The sequence below is a fragment of the Oryzias latipes genome, chromosome 7 (assembly GCF_053564925.1).
Source record: "Oryzias latipes strain Hd-rR chromosome 7, Olatipes_Hd-rR_3.1".
Taxonomy (NCBI): Eukaryota; Metazoa; Chordata; class Actinopteri; order Beloniformes; family Adrianichthyidae; genus Oryzias; species Oryzias latipes.
The window spans coordinates 30041601-30063162 of record NC_136243.1 but is presented as its reverse complement, the minus strand read 5'-3'; the positions used below and the strand labels follow the sequence as shown (position 1 = coordinate 30063162).

General features: G+C 40.3%; 1 protein-coding gene across 6 annotated transcripts in view; it reads left to right on the top strand.

Annotated features, from left to right (window-relative positions):
• Positions 1 to 21562, top strand: part of LOC101167365 (helicase ARIP4) — a 56010-nt gene that overhangs the window by 30218 nt on the left and 4230 nt on the right. For 3 of the 6 annotated variants that reach the window (XM_023956420.2, XM_078949575.1, XM_078949574.1), the window contains 20 exons: positions 7831 to 8074; positions 9978 to 10111; positions 10213 to 10377; positions 12354 to 12574; positions 13240 to 13422; positions 14371 to 14504; positions 14717 to 14913; positions 15022 to 15225; positions 15320 to 15458; positions 15544 to 15721; positions 15791 to 16009; positions 16094 to 16212; positions 16305 to 16429; positions 17524 to 17623; positions 17722 to 17927; positions 19631 to 19806; positions 20029 to 20225; positions 20326 to 20516; positions 20630 to 20719; positions 21258 to 21353. In XM_023956420.2, coding sequence (XP_023812188.1) covers positions 7831 to 8074; positions 9978 to 10111; positions 10213 to 10377; positions 12354 to 12574; positions 13240 to 13422; positions 14371 to 14504; positions 14717 to 14913; positions 15022 to 15225; positions 15320 to 15458; positions 15544 to 15721; positions 15791 to 16009; positions 16094 to 16212; positions 16305 to 16429; positions 17524 to 17623; positions 17722 to 17927; positions 19631 to 19806; positions 20029 to 20225; positions 20326 to 20516; positions 20630 to 20719; positions 21258 to 21353 — 3318 coding nt within the window. Of the gene's footprint in view, positions 1 to 7830; positions 8075 to 9977; positions 10112 to 10209; positions 10378 to 12353; positions 12575 to 13239; positions 13423 to 14370; positions 14505 to 14716; positions 14914 to 15021; positions 15226 to 15319; positions 15459 to 15543; positions 15722 to 15790; positions 16010 to 16093; positions 16213 to 16304; positions 16430 to 17523; positions 17624 to 17721; positions 17928 to 19630; positions 19807 to 20028; positions 20226 to 20325; positions 20517 to 20629; positions 20720 to 21257; positions 21354 to 21562 lie in introns of all 6 variants that reach the window. The other 3 variants (XM_023956419.2, XM_023956421.2, XM_023956422.2) reach the window with 1 other exon arrangement.

Here is a 21562-nt window from a genome sequence, read left to right as displayed (position 1 = left end):
TCATTGTAGTCATCAAGTACACAACCTAGTGAGGTATCTGAATGAAAAAGATTTACAACGAAAATGTTTAGTAGAAACTGAATCCAGAAAAAAACATCTGAGTCAAACCTTTTTTCCTGAGAAAACGTCTTCCTAGAAATCAAACTCATCGCAAAAGTTCCCTCGGGACCTCGGGAGCCATGGCAGTTATTTGCACCAATAAAACTTTGGATGGTTGTTTAAACTTCAAGTCAGATTTTGTTTTGTTTTTTTTGTTTATCATTTTTTTTGTCCTGATAGCTTTGCACTTTGTGCTGCTAAAACGAGCATTAAAGGATCTAAACAACAGCCAGGAAATCCCTGCACCTACTCAGCTCATTTGTTCCTGAATTCTGAGAACCTAGTTCTGCTGTGGATTAAGTTGCAAATAATAAAAACTAAAAAGTTTTGGATAGATCACCGTGTTCTTTTGGTAAAACGTTTTGCATCTTTGTGGCACTCCATCAAAACGTACAGGACGCGTGGTTCTTGTAAACTTGCTGGTTGTGTAACTGCCAGAAGCTGCAGTTACATAAGCATCTCTTCTCGTCTGACCAGCCTGAGTGGCAGTGGCCTGTCTGTGTGTGTCTGTGTGTGTGTCTGTGTGTGTGTCTGTCTGTCTCTGACACTCTCCATCAATAATAAAAGGCTGTGTGTGACTCGGGAAGCTAATCGGACTCAATAAAATCCATCTTTTTGTTTGTCAGCTTTGATGAAACAAACGGGTTTCTTTTTTTTTCTTAAATCAACCCACTGACCTTGTTAAGACATTTGACCTCATCCTGCCTTTTTTATTTCCTGTTGTGAGACGGTCAATAAAAAAATAGATAGAATAGACAGAAATTCCAATAGGAATGCAGAGCATCGTTCCCTTTAAACCCCGTAAAGAATTCTGATCCAAACACAAAAAACACAAGTCGACTTGTTTTCCACTTTCTAGCATCTTACTCTTGATTTTATTTGAGAATTTAGGAATATAAAAGTCTCTGATTTTCAAAGCCTAACAAGAGTTCTATAAATATAATTACAAAAGCTAATCTAGTGAATAATAAATCATTCAGATACAAAAATTAGCTACTAGAAATGCTTTTCTTTTTTGTTTGTTTTGTTTTATACCAGCCTTTTAAAATTCTTAAACCAAATGAAACTTTTGATCTAAGTCCACAAAACACAAAATATTCTGTTAAATACTTCAGGTGATGTCCTCATTTGAACTTTTTTGTGGTCATGGTTATGATTTGGCTCTTATTGGGGTCAGAAATTGAAAAATATCCGTCTTTTTGTGCTTTCCAATTTGCACTCACAATATAGTTTTTTTATACGTTTTTTTCTTAGTAAAAAATATCTAGAATGGTCAATGGTTTTAAAATATATAAAAGCTTCCAAATTGTTTTGTCTTCAGAAGTTTTGAGCCACTTCTAAATGATTTATTTTGCTTCCAAGCTGCCAAATGCTTCATTTTTAATGGATTTTAAAGTTAAACTTGTCTGAAAAAATGTTTTATATCATTTTTGTTTCTTGGACTAGATGTTTATTAAATGACTGTTCGTGTTTTTCTTTTAAACATTTTACCATCATAGATAAATAGCTTCAGCATATAAAAGATGTGGACAAAGCTGTACTTTACACCAAAACACGTAGTTTGAACAATAAAAATATTGCTTATATGTTGTGCCCTGACATGTCAAAACTTGTCTTTGCATTGTTTATATGTCCATAAAAATAGTGAAAGTTGGACAGTTTGAGGATTTAAAAAGGAGTGAGTTTTTAAAAATACAACTCCGGTTCGTGCTTTGAATAAACTGGGTTCTTTTTGTGTCAAAGTGTTTTAAACCTCAGACCTCAGCAGAAAGGTTTGGCCAGTTATTGTTCTAGGCTTCTCTTAAAGGTGGTGGGAGCTGGAAAAACAGCGAGTAACCCGGCGTTCATGTTGGTTCTTGAACTGTCATGGTACTGCTATGGGGGCAGCCGTGACACCTGGAGGAATGGAACCTGCAGCTGTTTGTCAATTTTACTCCCACATCCGTTGTGGCCGAGTCCTAGCCCATAAATATCCAGAACCATTTGCTCTTGAGATGAAAATAAAGTGAGACATATCACAGGCCAAGTGGAGCACAAACAGATTTCTGATGTCACCGTGGGTTCTTAAGGCCTGTTAGGGGTGCATTTTAACTATTTGCCAGTTACACAATTCATTTTTTGGCGTCAGTGTGTGTTGTATAACCTGTTGGGTCACCGTGCAGCAAGATTCGATGTGTGTATTTTCAGTTTCTGGAGGAGTTGTGGGTGAGTGTGTGAGACTCCTCATCCTACTGTCTTCAAAGCCTGAACTCTTGAGTAGCTCCTACCAGCTGCTTTGTTTTTTTTCTCTCCTCAACTAAATGCTGCCCTTTTAAAAAATAAAAAAAAAGAAACACCTGCAAAGACGTCATGTAATCAGGCTAGCCTGGGACATTATAAAAGATGAATAGATATGCGTAATAGATGTTATGCAAGCTGTTTTCCTGCATGTTTGCTGCGTCGTTTCTCTAGAAAATCACTTGCTTTTTGGGTGGTAAACAAGTTTGCGTTCAAAGTAATTCTCTCTCACAAAAGTTTGCAATTTTTTTGTTTTCTAAAATGTCATCCAAATAATATTCTCAAAATGTAAAGATTATTTTAGAAATGAGATATTTCATATTATGTAGCAAATTTCAGAATAAAAAGGCCAAAAATCTTCACAAGTTCAAAAACCTGTACAGTTCCTTTGATTTTCACGTTAAACAAGTTTTCTTTTTCCAATTTAACTGTTGTCAGTTTCCTAATAACCAGTACAACTGGACTCTGTGATATGTGCACTTTAAGGAGAAAAAAACAAACTTCTCCTGTTTTTTTTTTGTTTTTTTTCTGAGGTTTTACCTATTTCTCCATTTTTCTTATTTGGTTAATACTGGGTAGATTTTAAAATGTAAATTTGGCTTTTGTGAGAATTAGAATATTAGAAAATTATTCAGAATCGAAAAGAGGACAAATCTGACAAATTATTTTAAAAGAAAACTGCTTTCAATATAAACGCATGGGATGTGTTTTAGTGCTTTGCTTGTCTTTTACTGTGAAATTAAGATATTGGGCCAAATGCTGCTTAAATAATATGCGCTGCAGGTAATTTTCTAATGGCTAATGGTCTCAATAGGGATTAAAAATGAATTTGTTTTTTTGAATCTTTCAGTAAAAGCGAGCCTGCTTTTGGGTCTGTGTGAAAACCTTAAATCTCATTTCTCTCTTTGCTTTTTCATTTGCTCTCCCCTTCCTATTATCCAGGTTTTTTCCCCCTCAGTGTGTCATTTTTGTGTTTATGTGGGGTTTTTTGTGCATTTTGTGTTCTTTTGGCCCTTTGCATTTTAGGAACTGTTATGTAACTGTTGTGTAAGGTAGAGTTGGAGACATTAAAACTAGGCCAGGCCAGATATTCTAGTGATGTGTGAAGCGTATTTGAAATCGTGTTGTCTTGGCTTTGCGTAATTCTAAAACTGAGGAATTACGATTAGTTATGAAAGTCCTCGCTTGTTTTAAACACGACTTTTAGCAGCTAAATTGTGAATAAACAAGAAAATCTTGTTGTGTAGGAATGGAAAGACCCCATCAGGCCAGAGAAAACGTGTCGCACTTTTTCAGCAGAAATGGTTGACTTCTGGTTTGAATCAGTTATTCTTTGGGGGTTTTAACCTTTCACAAATTTAATTTTGAGAGCCAAAACACAACAGCTAACAGGGATTTAGGTTTTTTAATCTCATTTTTCAGACTGTTGAGTGACGTAAAAACCCACTTTGATGAAAATTGGGATTTTGGTGTTTTTTAACACGTTCTTGTGACATTTCTTTTTGAAGATGGAGGGCATATATAAAGAACATTCAGCTTAAAATGGCATTTCTGAGTATTTTATTATCCAAATCATTCTGAACCAGTAGTTGGCAAAAGCACGCAGTTTGAAAAAGATTGTATTTGTTACGTAGGAAATACCTTTCCAGCACCACACCTGCAAAATGATGAGAGGCAGACACATAGATCCACAAAAAAACCCACAGAGGTCCCACTCTGATACAGATAAAGTATGCAAAGACAGTAACCCACAATACACAGAAAAACTGAATACAGCCACAGCCATAAAAGTGGGCCACAGGCTCCCTGCTCTGCTCCATTCTGCTGCATTGTTGTTATAATTATTTGTTTTTTTGTCCATGTTTTATATATATTTTAATTTTATTCCTTTTACATTTTATTACACTCCAGTGTTTTCCTCTGAGGGATCCTCCACATCGGTGACTGACCCTTCTCAGTGAACGGGGTCGCTGCAGTGGGATCTCCTGGGTCTGACTCTTTTGATCGGATCTGGGGGTTTCTGTGGTAGTGTTCTCCGTGAACTTGGGTTGGGGGGTCTCTGATGTGGACATGTCCCCAAAACACCGTTTCCCCACTTCAGGACAAAGCCAGGTCTCTACATTCTATTATTTTATCACTTTTTTATCTATTTATTTATTTTTTGATGTGTGTGGGTGTGTGCGTGTGTGTTTTTGCGGGGGGGGGGGGGGGGGGGGGGGTTGTCGCACGGTTTGTCTTGTCATCTTGTTTTTAAATTTTATTGTATTTTATGCACAGCACTTTGAGTGACATATGTTGTTGAAAAAGTGCTATATAAATAAAGGTTGATTTGATTTGATTGACTTGCAGACAAATGGATTCATGTCCGTCTTTGTTTTCCTCATCTGAACTGGAATCTGGATCAAAATTGGATGCAATACTTTTTTTTTTTTAATAAAATTGCTTTCACAATGGATCAGAGTGGGTCCTTTAAGTTCAACTTGATTGAAGTTTTTGCGTGTTTGGCTTAGCATTCTTTGCAAATACACCAATCTTGTTTTATGTGGTGCCAATTTTTAAAAATACCACCTTCAAGCAGTGAGTGGAAAGACGTAGCTTTGTTGATGAGCAGTGGGTTTGTTTGATCTCTAAAACGGTTCACCTACCCACTAACTGAACGATAAATCAAGGATTTTGTTGTTTTGTTGCAGCTGAGGGGCAGTTTCTGAATTGGACCACTTCAGTCACTAATGTGGTCACTTTTCCTTTTTGTTCAGGAACAAAACCTCAGAATCTTTCTTTCTTTCTCCATTTTAAAGACCATTTTCTCATCTAATGGTTGTTTCAGCACTGAACTGCAGAGGAAGACGTCAAGGTGGTCAGATTCTATCCAAACAGCGACAGACGCACGGCTGGTCCGAGCAATGACTGTAAAACCATCGAGTAAACAATAGAGATTCAGGTCAGCAAAGGTTAAACAGAATTATTTATCTAACCCTCTCTTTTTAGACATTTAAAAGTAAGAGAGGCTGTGCTGTCACTGAAAATGGAGAAAAAAAATTTAAAAAGAAAGAAAACTTGATCATTTCTGTCCAATTTAATACGTTTTGATGGTCGATGGACATGCTTTACAAGTTCTGTTCCCTTTATTTGTTTTTTCAAATGAAGTTATGTTTGCAGAATAAAAATGTTTTTTTTTTTTATTACAGAAGCATCAGAGTTGACGGAATAGCTGCTTTTTCTTTTTGCCAGGCAATAGCAAACTGTAACTTTTACAAGTTTCTTTTCAATAGCAGTCTGTGTGTCCCCTTGGCGACGAGCATCTTAGGCGGGCTGGTTTCATTAGCAACCCGACCTTGAAGTCTGTTGCCTCAAAGAGAATGAAGGGAGGTTTTATGTAAGTTGTTTTCCAGTTTACACAGAGCTCGTCACCAACCTCCATGCCCCATTATACTGGTGTGTGTGTGTGTGTCTGTGTGTGTGTCTGTGTGTGTGTCTGTGTGTGCTCGTCGTCATGCCAGGTGTCACACGCTGAGCACGACTGGTGTGCATTTCTCTTAAGTGGATACATGGACGCGTCGGCAGCGCTTCTCTTTTTGTTCAGTCTTCCCCGGGCGTTTTTTTTGGCTTGAACCCGCCCCACGCAACATCGATTAAAATATTAGCAGGACAGGAGCTTCTGTGATGTGTGCATCTGCGGATGCGCGTTTGTACCCCGTCTTGTGTTTCATAAACCCTCCATATTTATGATCCAGCGCTTACATAAGCCGCAGATCTCGTTCACTGTCTCGGTGGCACGACGACCGGGATAGAGGAGGAGGGAAGAGGAAAGGTCAGCCTGGAAAACAGACACATCCTTGTGCTCCTTTTTTTATTTACCATACTTTTGTGCCAGCAGATTTCTGCTAAAAAATCAGTGGTTAAACACCACAAAGTCTAAACAGAGGTTTTCATTTTAAATGTGTTGAATTTAAATCACTCTTCTACTTTTTCTTAAACTTTGAAAGCATGCATCAAGGTGGAAGTGTTTAGGTGCTGGATCCTTATTGAAGCACTTCCTGTTCCACGTGGCAACTTCCATTTTTGGAGCTGTTAATCTGTAATAATGAAACTCCTATTTCTGGCAATTTCCCCTGAGTCATCATCAGGTGTTACAGAACAGCTTGTTACACAAGCCTTCCAGCTGATGTGACTTTGTTGTTAATCCATTTGAATGAAATCAACTTTCCTTTTTTTTCTCCTTGTAGACTTTTGTGGTTGTTGTTTTACTAACTGACAAATATAAAATGGGTTTAGAGAATTTCTTTTGAGGATAAGCTAATGTGCAAACCATGAGCATCAGTCCTGTCACTGGAAGCTTCCTTCCATCCATCTGCTCAGGGCAGGAGGTTAATCCAAGATGCCCTGACCTCCTTCTCTACAGAAGCTTCTCCCGGGTCAGCTGATAGACACAGCCACTCCAGCACATCCTGGGTCTTCCCCAGAGCCTCCTTTCAGTCAGATCTATCTAGAATACCTCCCCAAGATGGGGTCCAGCAGGCATCTAAAAGAGATACCCTAGTCAACTGATTGAAGACCATCTGGTCTACTCCGAGCTCCTCCCAGGTGACGGAGCTCCTCACCTCATCTCTAAGGGAGCGCCCTGCCACCCTCCAGAGGAAACGCTTTTCAGTTTATTCAGGATCTTCTCCTTTCAGTCATGACTCAAAGTTCACGAATACAGATGCGGGTAGGAACATAAATTGACCAGTAAACCAAGACTTGTGCCTGTCGACTCAGCTCCCGCTTCACCAAAACGGATTGCATTTCTGCAGCTGCTGCGCCTGTACGCCTGTTGTTCTCCATCCTTCCCTCACTCATAAACTAAAAATACTTCAACTCCTCCTCTTGAAGCAGGAGTTCTCCACCTACCTGTAGATGGCTTTCTACTGAGAACCATGACCTCCAACCTTTAAGTGTTAATTCTCATTCCTGCCTCTTCACTCTCAGTTACAAACTGCCCCAGTGACAGTCTGGGTTTAACAGAACAACATCATCAGTAAAATGCAGAGATGGAATTCTTCGATCCTCAAACCAGACTCCCTCCAACTTGTGGCTGTGCCTGGAAAGGACATCCTTGCCAGAGCGTCACACGCACTGGAAACAGGTTCAACTTTTGCCAACAAAACAAACCAAGTTCCTACTCCAGTTGTTCACGGATTATATGAGCTTCTCCCACAGAACAAAACAAAGGAGTTCCGTTGGTCTGATTCCCCGTCCACTCATGGACACCCTTTTCCTTGGCCTTAGTGTTCAATATGGACAAAGTTTGACTGTTGCAGAACTTCTGTTTGGCGCCACATGGCCCCGGGCTGTAGTTTTCCCACCTCCTGGACTAGAATAAACATCATTTTTAAGCTAAATGTTTTTTTGTCTAATGAAGCGCATTCACTTTGATTCCATTTACTTCACAAAGCACCTGTCTTCTTCTTGCAGACCAGTCCCACGGCGCCCCCTTCAGTTCCCAGAATGAGGCTCAGGGAGGGGATCCTGCTGTGTGGCAGTGCACCCCTCACCCATCTACCTCACCGTCAGCGGAGACGCCTGCACACCCACCCCCATCACAATCCATATCCAGACCCCACTCCAGGCCTTCAAACCAAAGCCCCGCCCCTTCCTCCTCCCTGACAGGAAGCAAGAAAAGGACCTCCAAACCTGCACACATAAGACGAAACATCAGGTACTGCACACTCAACGTGCTTTTGTTTAATGGTGGACTCTGGTGGACAAGATGAAATTGAAATATTGTTTTTATGCTGCTCCATTTTGATACCTGTATCTTTGGTGCAATCATGATCATATCACCTTTAGAAGGAAAAACAAGTTCCTCTTATGGTCTAATAGAAAATAAATCCAATAATCTTCAGCTTCATACAAATGTTTAACACTTTAAACTAGGAGGAGATTGAAAAGTCTTCAGGCGGATTACCCTTAATACCAGGAGATAATTAAGCAATCAAACAATAGACAGCAAAAGGAATGTGTGGAATGAAAACAAGAAAGTCAAAGACAATGTCCGAACTAACAAGGACATAAAGAAATAATATCAGTGTTTTTCCATTTTATGGACCAAACAGTAATTGTATTAAAGTGATCTATAGATTCTTTGAAGCATAATGAATTTTAAATTAAAATGAATACAAACTCTGTAACACACATTTACTGCAGATCCCAAAGACTAAAGCCATATTGGACCGAACAAAACTTCAGACTTTTGAGTTCCACTATTCAATATTTTAGTTATTTAGTCCTGAAGTTACATCAAAGCATCTGGACTTAAAATTTTCTTCCATGTTAAGCCCAGAGGTCATGACTCAAGACATGACCTGGATAAATGAGAACCTCCAGCGACATGGAGAAGATTTTAGATCCTTCTCACTGCAGCAAGGAGACCAAAACTAAGACTTTGTTTTTATCTCAACCCTCCAAAGACAGACAGATCACTGGTTCATGATTAAAATTTTGTAATCCCTGAATTTCTGTTTAAACTTAATTGGCATAGACTTACACCTCTCTATGAACTCAAGAGAACTTATTTTTGGGGTTGATAATAGACTCCAGGCTGTCTAGTCCAACTTTGATAGCTTTATCTCAGACACTTTCACTTTTTACTCTGCTGTTCTTTCTTTCTTAATGATTATTTTTTCCTTGTGTGCCTTTTACTTTTTACTTTTTACATGAGTTCCAATATCCATGAATTTGTAAACATTGGTTATAATGAATGTCTAAAAATAAAAAGAGAAATGATTTAGTGAACAAATACTTGGCCTTTAGTCAAAGATTTAAATCAAAAAAGGACAGGATGTGTGCAGTTTACCCCTAACGAGTTAAAGAAAACTTTCTCCACATTTACAATCAGATTGTTTTATATGGAACAGCTGAGTCAGAAAACCCTATGCAATTTAGCCAATAACTTTACGCTTTTCGACTGCATTCTTAAACTAAATTTTTTCTTTACATTTCTGTTCATAAAACACATTTCCGAGGAAATACTGCTGAATATCTAACAGTAACTGTTTTTTAAAGTTGGGTTGCATGGGGAACACCAACCATCTGTTCAGGTCTTTACCTAAAACACGTTGCTGGCCTTTTATCACTGGATTCTTTTGCCCTGTTTTGTAGAACTTGAAGGCAGCCGGTTTGCCAATCGTCTGTTACTTATTATGGCTTTGCTGAGCCTACAACTTCATCTCTGCTGCCTGCCAGCAAACATCATAAAGCTCAACCACAAGAATGTTCATGCGCATGCATTGAGGCGTCTTTCTAACCACTCAAATATGTGCTTTAGGTCTTTATACTTGCCCTTAGTTTCTTTTAATGTTTAGATATTTAACTCTTTGTGTGAATATTATTATCTGGAATGGTAGTTTAGTATAAATGTTACGTTTACAAGCTTGAAAAGTTAATTGTTTTCCTAAAGATTTGCATTTTTTAAATGTAATGTTTGTCTGGAGGAATGTGCAGAATGAAATCAGGCTATTTTTATGTTTTTAACTTCTTTATCTAGTGGTTTTGTTTTTTTCCCATTTTATTTTAAAATATACAAGCCTTTTGTAACCTCCAAAACCTTTTTTTCTGTGCAGAAAGTTACTGCGGGAGCATCAGTTGGATGCAGTGACCAAAGCTGCCCAGCAGGAGGAGCTGCATAGAAGGCGGCGTCTGGGTGAGCAAAGAAAGCAGGAGTTTCCTGAATCACTGTTGCCTGAATACTCAACAGGTGAGACTCCAGAATAATCCAAAACAACTCCTTCTATTCAGTATTTTAGTTCTCTCCCTTTATCTACTCGTTTCATAACTTTCTTTTACTTCTTTTAGCAGATGTTGCACAACAGGTGGCGCCATCGTTGGCATCCGTTTCCACACAGCAAGATGTTAAGTCGTCCATACAGGAGGTCATCTGTTTGGACCCCAACAGCACAGGCACCAGCGAGGAGGACGGCAAGAACAACTCCTCTGCTGCTACTGAACGCACAGACAAAACAGGTGACACGCAAACGGTTTCCGTAATCAACATGTTTTCAGGTTTTCCACAAATCTCAGTGAGTGGAAAAATCACGGAAAAGCAAACCGATAGTCTCAAAGGCATCACACTTGTTTTTATCTACTTTGATGCTTTTCCAAGCATCCATACTGATTCTACACACTTTAAATAAATAAAGCTCGCCCTGAGCACAGCTGAGAACCAAAACCATTGTCCTCTGAATGGGAATCGAACCGTCAGCTGGAACTGCATCTGAGCTTCTCCCCTCCCAGGATTTGAACTGAAGCAGTTCTTGACCTTACTAATGGCAAAAGGAAACCGTGCTAGTCAAGTAACTGATATCAGGGACTAACTGTACAGTAGCCTGTAAGGCCAAAAAATTAGAGAATAGAGATGCAGAAACAATTTAGGATTTTTAAGTTGCTGCTTTTCAGTTTTTTCTCTCTTGGAGAAAACATGTGTAGTCTTGCAAGGAAAAAAAATAGTAACACAATTATGTTATGTGAGCACACTTCTGAAGCAACTAGTTCAATTTATATTTTAACAATAAGCAGCTATAATGCACTTTTGACAGCCATGCGTTTATTTAATTGCACACTTTTCTATATGACTTCAAGGATTCATTAAAAGACTAAATTAGTTTGTATTTCCTGGGGAAATAAATCCAGAGCCGCTGGTGTTGGTTACAGAGAAATTCAAGATTTATCGTTTGAAATGCAGCTTGATGTTTTATGTGTCTTGTTTTAGTCCCCTTGCATTTTAATGTGGGTAATATAAAAAAAAAAAAAATCAAAAACTGCTTTCAGATGAAAGCCGGCTGAAGCCTTCAGATTTACTTCCCATAAAAACGAAATTCTTTCCAGACTGAAAATGCTGCGGCGCTTCTTAGGAAAGATTCAAGCACAGTGACTGACTCCCACAAAAAAAAGCATAAAGCTGAGGTCAACTCTCCCCCACATCCTGTCAAATGGGGCTGTGCATCAGAACATTTGAGACCTTTGCAAGAGAACGTGCTGTACTGAGCCCACATCTGCAGGAAGCTCCTCCAACTGTTACTGAATAAAAGGAGGGCACCACACCGGCGACGCCTCTATGATGATGGTGAAGGAGAGAGCAAAGATGTATGGATGAACATGAAGGGAGGACCAAGATGAAAAGAGGAAGAGAGGAAGATGAAGGGAGAGGGTGTCTGCAGGGCAGATGAGAGCAGATCTGGGCAGCAATAAACCCGGCTAATCCTAGTTATCAGACAGAACGTACACACAAGAAGCACACACACCTACACCAGCGTGGCACAGTGACATTTCTAGTTTGGGGTTGCATAACAAGTCTCCCCCTCCTTTCTAATCCTACTTGTATAACCAGCCATTCACTGCACTTATATAAGCTGGCTCTCGTTTTTATGCACACTAACATAGTGACGCACACAGACACACAAACTACTTTTTTTATGATATACCCTTGTGGATTGTCAGCTTGTGTAACTTCCACCACTTAAAATCTGTGACGTGTGTTAAATAATTTTGTATCAGACAGGAATTTCAGTTTAAGTGCTCCCACACACACCCGCACACATATACACACTCTCAGACGCTTGGATGGTTTTGTAACACTGATGGAGTTGTGTCCAAAAAACTGTTTGTAAAGAAAAGCCATCTCAAAGTTTTTAAATTCTCTCTGAAGCTTTACTAAGATTTTTATTATTATTATTTAGGTGTGGGCATAAGGATTCGTTTTAACAACAATTTGATTTGTTTCATAGTTTTGTTTGACGATAGTCATAGTCGTTCACAGTCGATATTAGTTCATTTTGCACAATCCAATTCACTGACCTAAAATCGATCCAGGACATTTTTAGTCAAAAAAATTAACCAGTGTGACTTGGAGTTAAATAAATAATCAATATTACTATTATAAAAGAAGCCTGGATCAAATGATGCGATTAAGTGTTAACATGTTCCCCCTTTTTTGAATCCAGACATTGCAGATTTAAGCTCAGGGGAGGACGACACTGTTATTCAAGTCGGTAGCGAGTCCACCAACGAGGAAGAGGAGGGTGAGCCGAGTGGGGCTCATACCAACGATGCCCAAAACCAAGCAGACGCCCAGGGCAGAGTGCTGGTCAACCTGAACCACCCACCTTCTGAGCCAGATATTTTCTTGGCACCGCAGCTCGCTCGAGCAGTCAAGCCTCACCAGGTACTGTTACTCCAGCCGAAGCAACTACAGAATATTGATCTGTAAATGTATTTACCCACTACTGTTATTGTTAGTGAAGATGTAAATGGACTTTTTGGTGTTTTTAAAAAGGTTCTCGTGGCATTTTTCTGATGATGGAGAGTACATATAAAGAAATCAAGCTTAAAATTTACTTTCTGAATATTTCTTTACTCAAATTGTTTTGAATCAGGAGCAGACGACAAAATCCTATTAGGATTATAAGATTATATATGAGCTCCGTGCTCTGCTTCATTCTGATGCATCCACTTGGCATCTGGTTCATAACTGGATAGCTTGAATATTGCTCGTCATTTTTTTTGCGGCGGTAATGTTAGCTGGCGAGAGAGCATGGAAACGGAGAGTTCTCAGTAATGGGGAGGGGAAGGGGGGACGGGGTTGCTCTACACCAACAGTCTCGCCCACAGATCAGAGGTGAATTTCTAATGAACTACTGGTGCGCTGCAGAAAATATGTCCTGTGGGAATCCTTTTAAAATAGATCAAATAATAATCAGAGTGGGTCTTTGAATCTGTTTAAATGAGAGCAGTCAGATCTTACTTTTACTCTCCTTTGAACTCTTTGATTCCTCTTTCTTAAGTCATTTCTTGCCTTTAGCTAAGAATCTCCTTTTGTTTTGTACTCAGATTGGTGGGATCCGTTTCCTCTACGATAACCTGGTGGAGTCGTCGGAGCGTTTTAGCAGCACCAGTGGGTTCGGCTGCATCCTCGCTCATAGCATGGGCTTGGGCAAAACACTGCAAGTCATCTCATTCATCGACATCCTCTTCAGGCACACCCAGGCTCATACTGTACTCGCCATCGTTCCGGTAAGCTACTGTTGGTGTTTATCATCGGATCCTAAAAAGTTTCCCGTTAAAAGAATTGTAGCACAAACTGTGCAAACTGATCAAAGGTATCCTGATTAAAATAAGAAGAAAATGTTTACCCTGATAAGGTAAAAGAATGATACTCAGGAGTTTTGTTTTGCTGTAAATTATAAGAGTTTGCCAAGAATAAAAACCTTATAAACTGTTGTGGGACTGAAGCTGGCCTCAGTGGAAGAGGTGGCCGAACAACAGACATTGGCCAAAGACTCTCTGCATGAGGCCTTCAGTAAGACGAAGAGCAGCTTCAGCAGCAGACTTTTATCCCAACGCTGCACCACGGACAGACTTAGAAAGTCTTTTGTCCCACGAGCCATCAGACTGCACAACATTCTGTGTTGAGAGCTTTTTCTTTATTCTTTGACTAAACTGAAATTCTGGGAAACCTGACTTGATTTCAGAATCAGAATCAGAATCAGAGATACTTTATTGATCCCACACGTGGGAAATTTGTTTGTCACCATAGCAACTTAAATTTTAGGTGATTGTTCATATTTGTTTCTATCTTTTTATCCTTTTATCTTTGCATCTATTTATTTTGTTTTTATTTGTTTTAGGAATTATTGTGTTTTTAAGTGTGGGCAGCTGGCCACTTAAAATTTCCTTCGGGATCATTAAAGTCTGTCTGTCTGTCTGTCTGTCTGTCTGTCTGTCTGTCTGTCTGTCTGTCTGTCTGTCTGTCTGTCTGTCTGTCTGTCTGTCTGTCTGTCTGTCTGTCTGTCTGTCTGTCTGTCTGTCTGTCTGTCTGTCTGTCATAACCCTTCGACTTGCTACTTAGTGACATTAAATACCATTTTTCTTTGAAAAAGGAATAGACAAACAGATTATGGAGACTGGAGGAGAAGTAAACTAAATTGAAACTGTTTACTTACTCATTGGTTGCCCCTCCAGGTGAACACGCTGCAGAACTGGCTGTCAGAGTTTAACACCTGGTTTCCGCCCGCAGAGGCGTTGCCTGCAGACACCGACCCCTCTGTGGTAACGCCGCGCAGATTCAAGGTTCACATCCTCAACGATGAGCACAAGTGAGTGACAGAAGCCGTATTTATCAGCATGAGCTTTTACAGGGGATAGTTTAAGTAGAGGAAAATGAAAACTACAGATAATTTTAAAGAAAAACCAATGAGAAATTTTAAAATTTCTGCTTTTCTGCATCTCAGAAATCCCAGTTCTCACAAGAGTTCTGAAATCGACACAGACGTGGAATTATTCTGCCGTTTTTATGAATTCCTCTCAGGAACACAGCAGCCAGGGCCAAGATTGTGGAGGACTGGTCTCGGGATGGGGGGGTGCTGCTAATGGGCTATGAGATGTACCGCCTCCTGTCCATGAAGAAAAGCTTCGGGGCTGGAAGGAAGAAGAGGAACAAAAAAACACCCGGATCTGATGTCATCGACGTGGATGAAGAAGACAAACAGCAGGAGTTACTTAAAGGTGAGACAGACTGGGGAAGATGAGTCTATAATAGAGTCACAATGGATGTCGAAGTGGAAAAAGCTCCTGAATTGTGAAGGAAAAATCTAAATTCTTTCACCTGTGCAGGTGTTGAGAAAGCTCTGGCTCGACCTGGTCCAGATGTCGTCATCTGTGACGAGGGACATCGCATCAAAAACTGTCATGCCAGCACGTCTCAGGCTCTGAAGAGCATCCGAACGCGCCGCCGCGTGGTGCTGACAGGCTATCCTCTGCAGAACAACCTGATTGAGTACTGGTGCATGGTCGACTTTGTCCGTCCCGACTTCTTAGGTATGAGACCAAATCTTCGCTTGGTTTCAGGGAGGGATTTCCAGCAGCAACTTTATTTCTGGGTGAATTTTCTGACTGCGTTTTCTGGTTTCAGGTACGAGGCAGGAGTTCAGTAACATGTTTGAACGTCCAATTCTGAACGGACAGTGTGTGGACAGCACGCCTCAGGACGTCCAGCTGATGAGGTACCGGAGCCACGTCCTCCACAGTCTGCTGGAGGGCTTTGTTCAGCGGTGAGAGTCGTCATTTGTTCCTGGAGATGAAGGCTCTTTTGGTGGAAGTCAGCCGTGTTTAAGGAAGATCTTGTGTTTCATGCAGGCGAGGCCACGATGTCCTCAGAGATCAGCTGCCTTCGAAGGAGGAGCATGTGATTCTAGTGCGCCTCTCCCCTCTTCAGAGGGCGCTCTACACAGAGTTCATGAACCGCTTCAGAGAGGCAGGGAACACCGGCTGGCTCAGCCTCAATCCTCTGAAGGCCTTCTGCGTGTGCTGCAAGGTGAGCACAGGAAACAGGACGTCAATGCTCTCTGATTTTACTCGCTTCCTAAAAGTTACTGCTTTTCAGATCTGGAACCACCCGGACGTCCTGTATGAGGCCTTGCAGAAGGAAAATCTGCCAAACGAACAAGATTTAGACCTTGATGACCTCACCTCAGCAGGAAATGCTCGATGTCCCCCTGCACCCAATCAAAAGGTGAAGAACGCAGACAATCCAAACCCCAATGGAGGACCGAGCCTCGCCCAGCTGCAGGAGAAAGCCAATCAAGTTATCACTTTAGAATGGGTAAGTGTGTGCTTCAGATGATTGATGTGCAGATCTTGTAAGCATCCTCGTCTGCTCACTTAATCCAACATTACACCTGTTCAGGCTAAAGAGATTATGTTTGACTACAAGCCCGGGATTCTGGAGAACTCTGCCAAGATGGTGCTACTGTTCCACCTGATCGAGGAGAGTGTCAGAAATGGAGACAAAATCCTCGTGTTTAGGTAAAATTGAAAACCAGATTCAATAAAAAAATATGGCATTAAATAGTTTCCAAAATACTGTAAGATTTACTGTTTTTCTTTGCCTGATGCAGTCAGAGTTTGTCCACACTCACTGTGATTGAGGATTTCATGGCCAAAAGACCAGTCCCCCCATCGCCTCTTTCTCCCAGTGGAGACAGGCTGAACCAGAACTGGGTCAGAAACCTCAATTATTACAGTAAGTAATCATATAAATATATATCTGTGTATATTTTTCTTCAGCAGTTAATAACATGGCTCAGTGAAAGGTGGAAAAAGTTCAAAATGTTATTCTAAAGACCAAGGTCTTTATAAAGATCTAACCTGAACATCTTTCCACATGTTCTGCTTTTCTTACTGGCACCAAGCAGAGGACTATTTCTGGAAATAGGGTGAAATATACTGAATACAACCCCAAAAAATATGCAGTCTGCAAAGAATATTTTAGGTTCCAGAAGATTTGCAGCTGAGTAAAATATTAAATATGTTTAGTTACAGAGTAGAATAAATCTTTTCTTTTTAACTGAAAGGGCTTTATCATATTGGGACTCAATTGAAAGATGTGTAGTGTGAAACAACAGATGTATTACTTTAATATTTAAGCATTGATGGAAAAAAAATCACAACCTTAAAAAAATGCTTCAAATATCACATGGCTAATGTGAACAGAGGTGAAAAGTTTTACCACTTGAAGCAAAGATTTGGCATGAAAAGCTAAAATTTATTGAGTACATTACATTACATTAATCCACTGGTATCCCATAATTAGATTAAGTGATGGTATTAGGACACCATAATGGAATACACTTCAATTAAATTTTATTCATATAGCCCAAAATCACAACAACAGTCATCTCAATGGGCTTCGTACCGGTAATTGTAAAGTACTGTAAACATAGTAATCATAAAGATCATGAATACATGGAATTCAATTGAAAAATGTCTAAACTGAACTAACTAAGCAGACTTAACTAAACCGGGCATCCCTGCCCCTCCTTCGCTCATTTCAAGCATTTCCCATTTTCTCATATGTGGTCTTTCTCTGACATCATTTCTTCAATTCTTCATTGAATACCTGCTCATCTTCCTCCTGAAACACCTCCTTAATTTGCTAATCTACCTGTAGTTGTTAAAAAATTGGTTCTTATTTCTTCTATCTATTGTTCAGGTTGGTTTGGAGCAGAGTTTTAAGTGTAAATTAAATGAGATTAAACCAACTAATAAAGGCGTGGATGAAGGAAAAATCCCCCCAGATACTCTTAAAAGATACTAATGATCACTTTTATTTTGAAGGGCTGGATGGAAGCACAACAGCATCTGAAAGAGAGAGACTCATCAACCAGTTCAACGACCCCTCCAACACCTCAGCGTGGGTTTTCCTTCTCTCGACCAGGTAGCAAGACGTTTACCAGTCATTTTCAAGTCTTCTAAAAATATAATACAGAGGGAAAGTAAAAACCAAAATATGCTCCTGATCTATCTGGTGCTCAGGGCTGGCTGTCTGGGCGTGAACTTGATTGGGGCGAACCGTGTGGTGGTGTTTGACGCCTCATGGAACCCCTGCCACGACGCTCAGGCCGTGTGCCGGGTGTACCGCTACGGACAGAGGAAGCCGTGCCACATCTATCGGCTGGTTTGCGACTTCACACTGGAGAAGAAGATCTACGACCGGCAGATCTCAAAGCAGGGCATGTCTGGTGAGGAAAGTCGTTATTAAGAGAAATGGCTCTTGAAACATGGAACATATTGAACATGAAGAGATTCTACAACCTATAACTCATAAACAAATTTAATAAAAGTCAATAAATTTGCCAATTGTAAATATGGTTGAATCATATTCCCATTAAAAAGTTTAATAATCTGTGAAAGATGAGGTAAATGAAATGCAAACAAAACTATCTACAAAAAAAACACATTTTTCTGAAAACTCCTTGTTTTATTTGCACTCTAAGGCTACGTTCACACTGCAGGCTGAAACGACCCAATTCCGAATTTTTTGCCCCTAAGCGGCCCAATTCCGATCTTTTCATGACAGTCTGAATGACACAGATCCGATCTTTTCAATTGCGACCCAGGCCCCGTGGGTTTGCCGTCCTGATTCCGAATTGTAGCCGTTCTTTTCAATTGTGACCTCCGTCTGACCGGCCAGGCGACTTGATTCCGAACTGTACGTCATCGACACGCAACAAACGTCATCATTTTGCGTTAAAGTAGGCGGGAACGAGAACGTAAACATTAACCATGGTGGACGATGCTGCTGAGATCAGTCAGTGGAAGGGAAGTGAGATCCCCGATTGGATTAATATTTGGGCTGATCGCTCTTTTCAGGCCAAACTCCAGAGCTCTTATCGCAACTGGGCGGTTTTTGAAAAAAATTCCAGCTAAATGGCAGAGCGTGGTGTTGAACCTTTACCGCGATAACTTTTTTTCCTTTCTCCCCTTTCCACCGTGCTCAGAAGCGCGGGGGACCCGAAGCGATCCTCCTCCTCTTCCCTGTTCTGATCCTTAGATTCTCCAGAGCGGGTTAATAAAGAGTCCATAGCATTTATTTTGGGGGAAACCTTCTTTTATTACCGCCCTCCGTAACACACAACATGAATGCGCGCACACACTGCCCCCCCCCCCCCCCCTATTCTCTATCGCGGCACGCGCTTGCACACACACACGCGGGCGAGCGGCTCCAACACATACACATTTCCATTCCACTACAGTGGGTACAGACGATCCCGACTCCAATGCCTTCTTAAAATGAGAAGATTGTAATTGTGCTGCTCCTTCGTGAAAATAAATTTAATATTACAAAAAGAGCTCCGCTTTTGACAACACTGTTGTTGACATCCATTGTTAACGTTTGCTCCGCAAACAAGTGACGTCGTTCACCGTTGAGTATTCTTCTGGCTTCTGCGCATGCGGGTCTCGTTTGGGTCGTGTCACGGTCACACTGGAGATCACAAAAGTTCGGATTTACTTGGAAATGTGAACGGTCTAGCAAACAATTCGGATTTTTTCAAAAAATCTGAATTGAGCATTAAGCCCTGCAGTGTGAACGTAGCCTAAGATGAAGTGAAAGAACAGAAAATCTGTTTATCTGATCTGAAATAGATGTAGCATATTAACTTTTTAATCCATTAAAAACTATAAATATGGTTTAATACAATGTTATTGCATTGTTACTGTAAAGCTGTCTGTGCTCAGAGGACGACAGTTAATTATTTATCAATAATCCAGTGACTGCTGTTTCAGGGGGCTTTTACTTTGAAAATCACCAGTATGATCACATTTTTGTGCAATTTCCTCAGTTGATCTTTATGTATTTTTCTTTATCTTTCTCCCTTTGTGTCATTTTATTTGAAGTCTTGAATAATTAAATCGAGCTGTTCTATTGTGTTCTTCCCATCAGACCGCGTGGTGGATGATCTGAATCCTGTGCTGACCTTCACCAGGAGGGAGGTTGAATCTCTTCTTCATTTTGTGGAGGAGGAACCGGACCCCTCCCTGGTGCAGCTGCAGCCTGATCATAGCACGGACAGTGTTCTCCAGAAGGCTCTTCAACTTTATTCCAACCACATCACCAAGGTAGATAAACAGGGAGAACCAACTATCTTTTTACTTGTGGCTTTGTAAAGTGTTGGTGGAAAGACGAGTGTTTTTTTCACTAAATAAAACCCTTCCCTTGATTTTTTTTTTTTTTCTTTTCTGGCTGTTATTGTTCTTTTCTGACATTGTGTACGTCTTTTAAAGTAAAAGAACAAAACAAAACCCATCAGGCAGAGAAAAAGAATCTTTTCTTCCCTGCAGCAACCGTTCCCCCACGAGTCTCTGCTGATGGACCGCAGAGAGCTGAAGCTGAGCAACGCTGAGAAGAGAGCTGCAAAGAAAGGGTACGAGGAGGAGAAAAGGGCCTCTGTGCCATACACCCGCCCATCATATGCCCATTATTACCCTGCCAGTGACCAGAGCCTCACCAACATCCCTGCCTTCAGCCAGAGGAACTGGTAAGCTTAAAATGACAAGAAAATACAATACCACTGCACAGTTAATCTTCTCTAAAAAAAATAACTCAAACTATGCAGTAACAGAATCAATTCTGTATAGGCGACCTACTGTCACTGAGCAGAAACCAGTAGCAAGTGTCCGGCCAGTCCAGTCAACGCCAAATCCCACGATGCCTCGACAAGCATCCGCAGGGCCGAACCGGGATCCCTCCAGATCCAGCCTGGAAGGCTTCCCTGTCAACTGCCTGCAAAAAGCTGGAGTCTTTGTCCAGAAAATTGTCACCACAACTGGTAGGAACATATATGTAAATGTCCATTATTGTTATGGGTGTGTGTGTTCTTCTTAATCTCTTTGTTTTTTTTTTTTTAGAATCTTTAAAAATTGTTTTGGATCTCTTTTTTAGACATAATCATTCCAGGAACAAACAGCTCTAAAGATTTTCAGGCCAGGATCACTGCTGGAGAAAGCATTCATGTAATAAGGGGCACCAAAGGTAAATAAACTCGTTTGAATTTTTTTGTAAACTATTTTTAAAAAAATGCGTACTCGTTTATCGCAGGAGACATGTACAAAAATAACTGCAAAGTAGAATTACAGATGTTTAAAGGCTGTCAAATCCCTCGCTGCACACTTTATAAACTTTTTTCAACACTTTTTCTTTTGTTTAAACTCTCAAAGCTCAACCCTTCATATAAAAATAAGTCCAGTATTATAGAATGGAAACCAAGATGTGAACGCGATTGAAGATTTATGAAGATTTGGCAAACTAGACGCATTTTGTACAGTTGACACGGCACCGAGTATTTTGATTGTCAATTTCTTTGTTTTTCACACATTTTCAAATAAATATATTTTCAAAAAAATATATTTAACTTTTTGATGATTTGAAGCTTCATCAATAAGTTGCAGTTCTCTAAAAGTTGCATTTGAAGTTAGATGATCTCTTTTGCAACAGTTTAGTTTGAAAACACATGACTTGTTTTAAATGAACCACTCAGCATGTTTCACATCCGTCTCTCTGACTCCTTCAGGGACTTACATCAGGACGTCCGATGGGAGAATCTTTGCTATCAGAGCAGCCGGGAAGGCCAAGACTTTGGAAGAGAGTGCAACAGCGCCACCCAAAGGTAGGATGAGCATCAAACGTTTACCCCTCCATATTTAAGGAGAAACTTCTCGTAAAACGTCAGTGGATCTTTAATAGAAGTAGTTAATGTTCGTTTCATCATCTTAAATAACTTGTTTTGAAAGAAACTGGGACAATAGAGGTAGATTTGCCACCACAAAATGGCAGAACTTCAATTACTATTGGGTTTGTCCATCATTCACTGCTCCA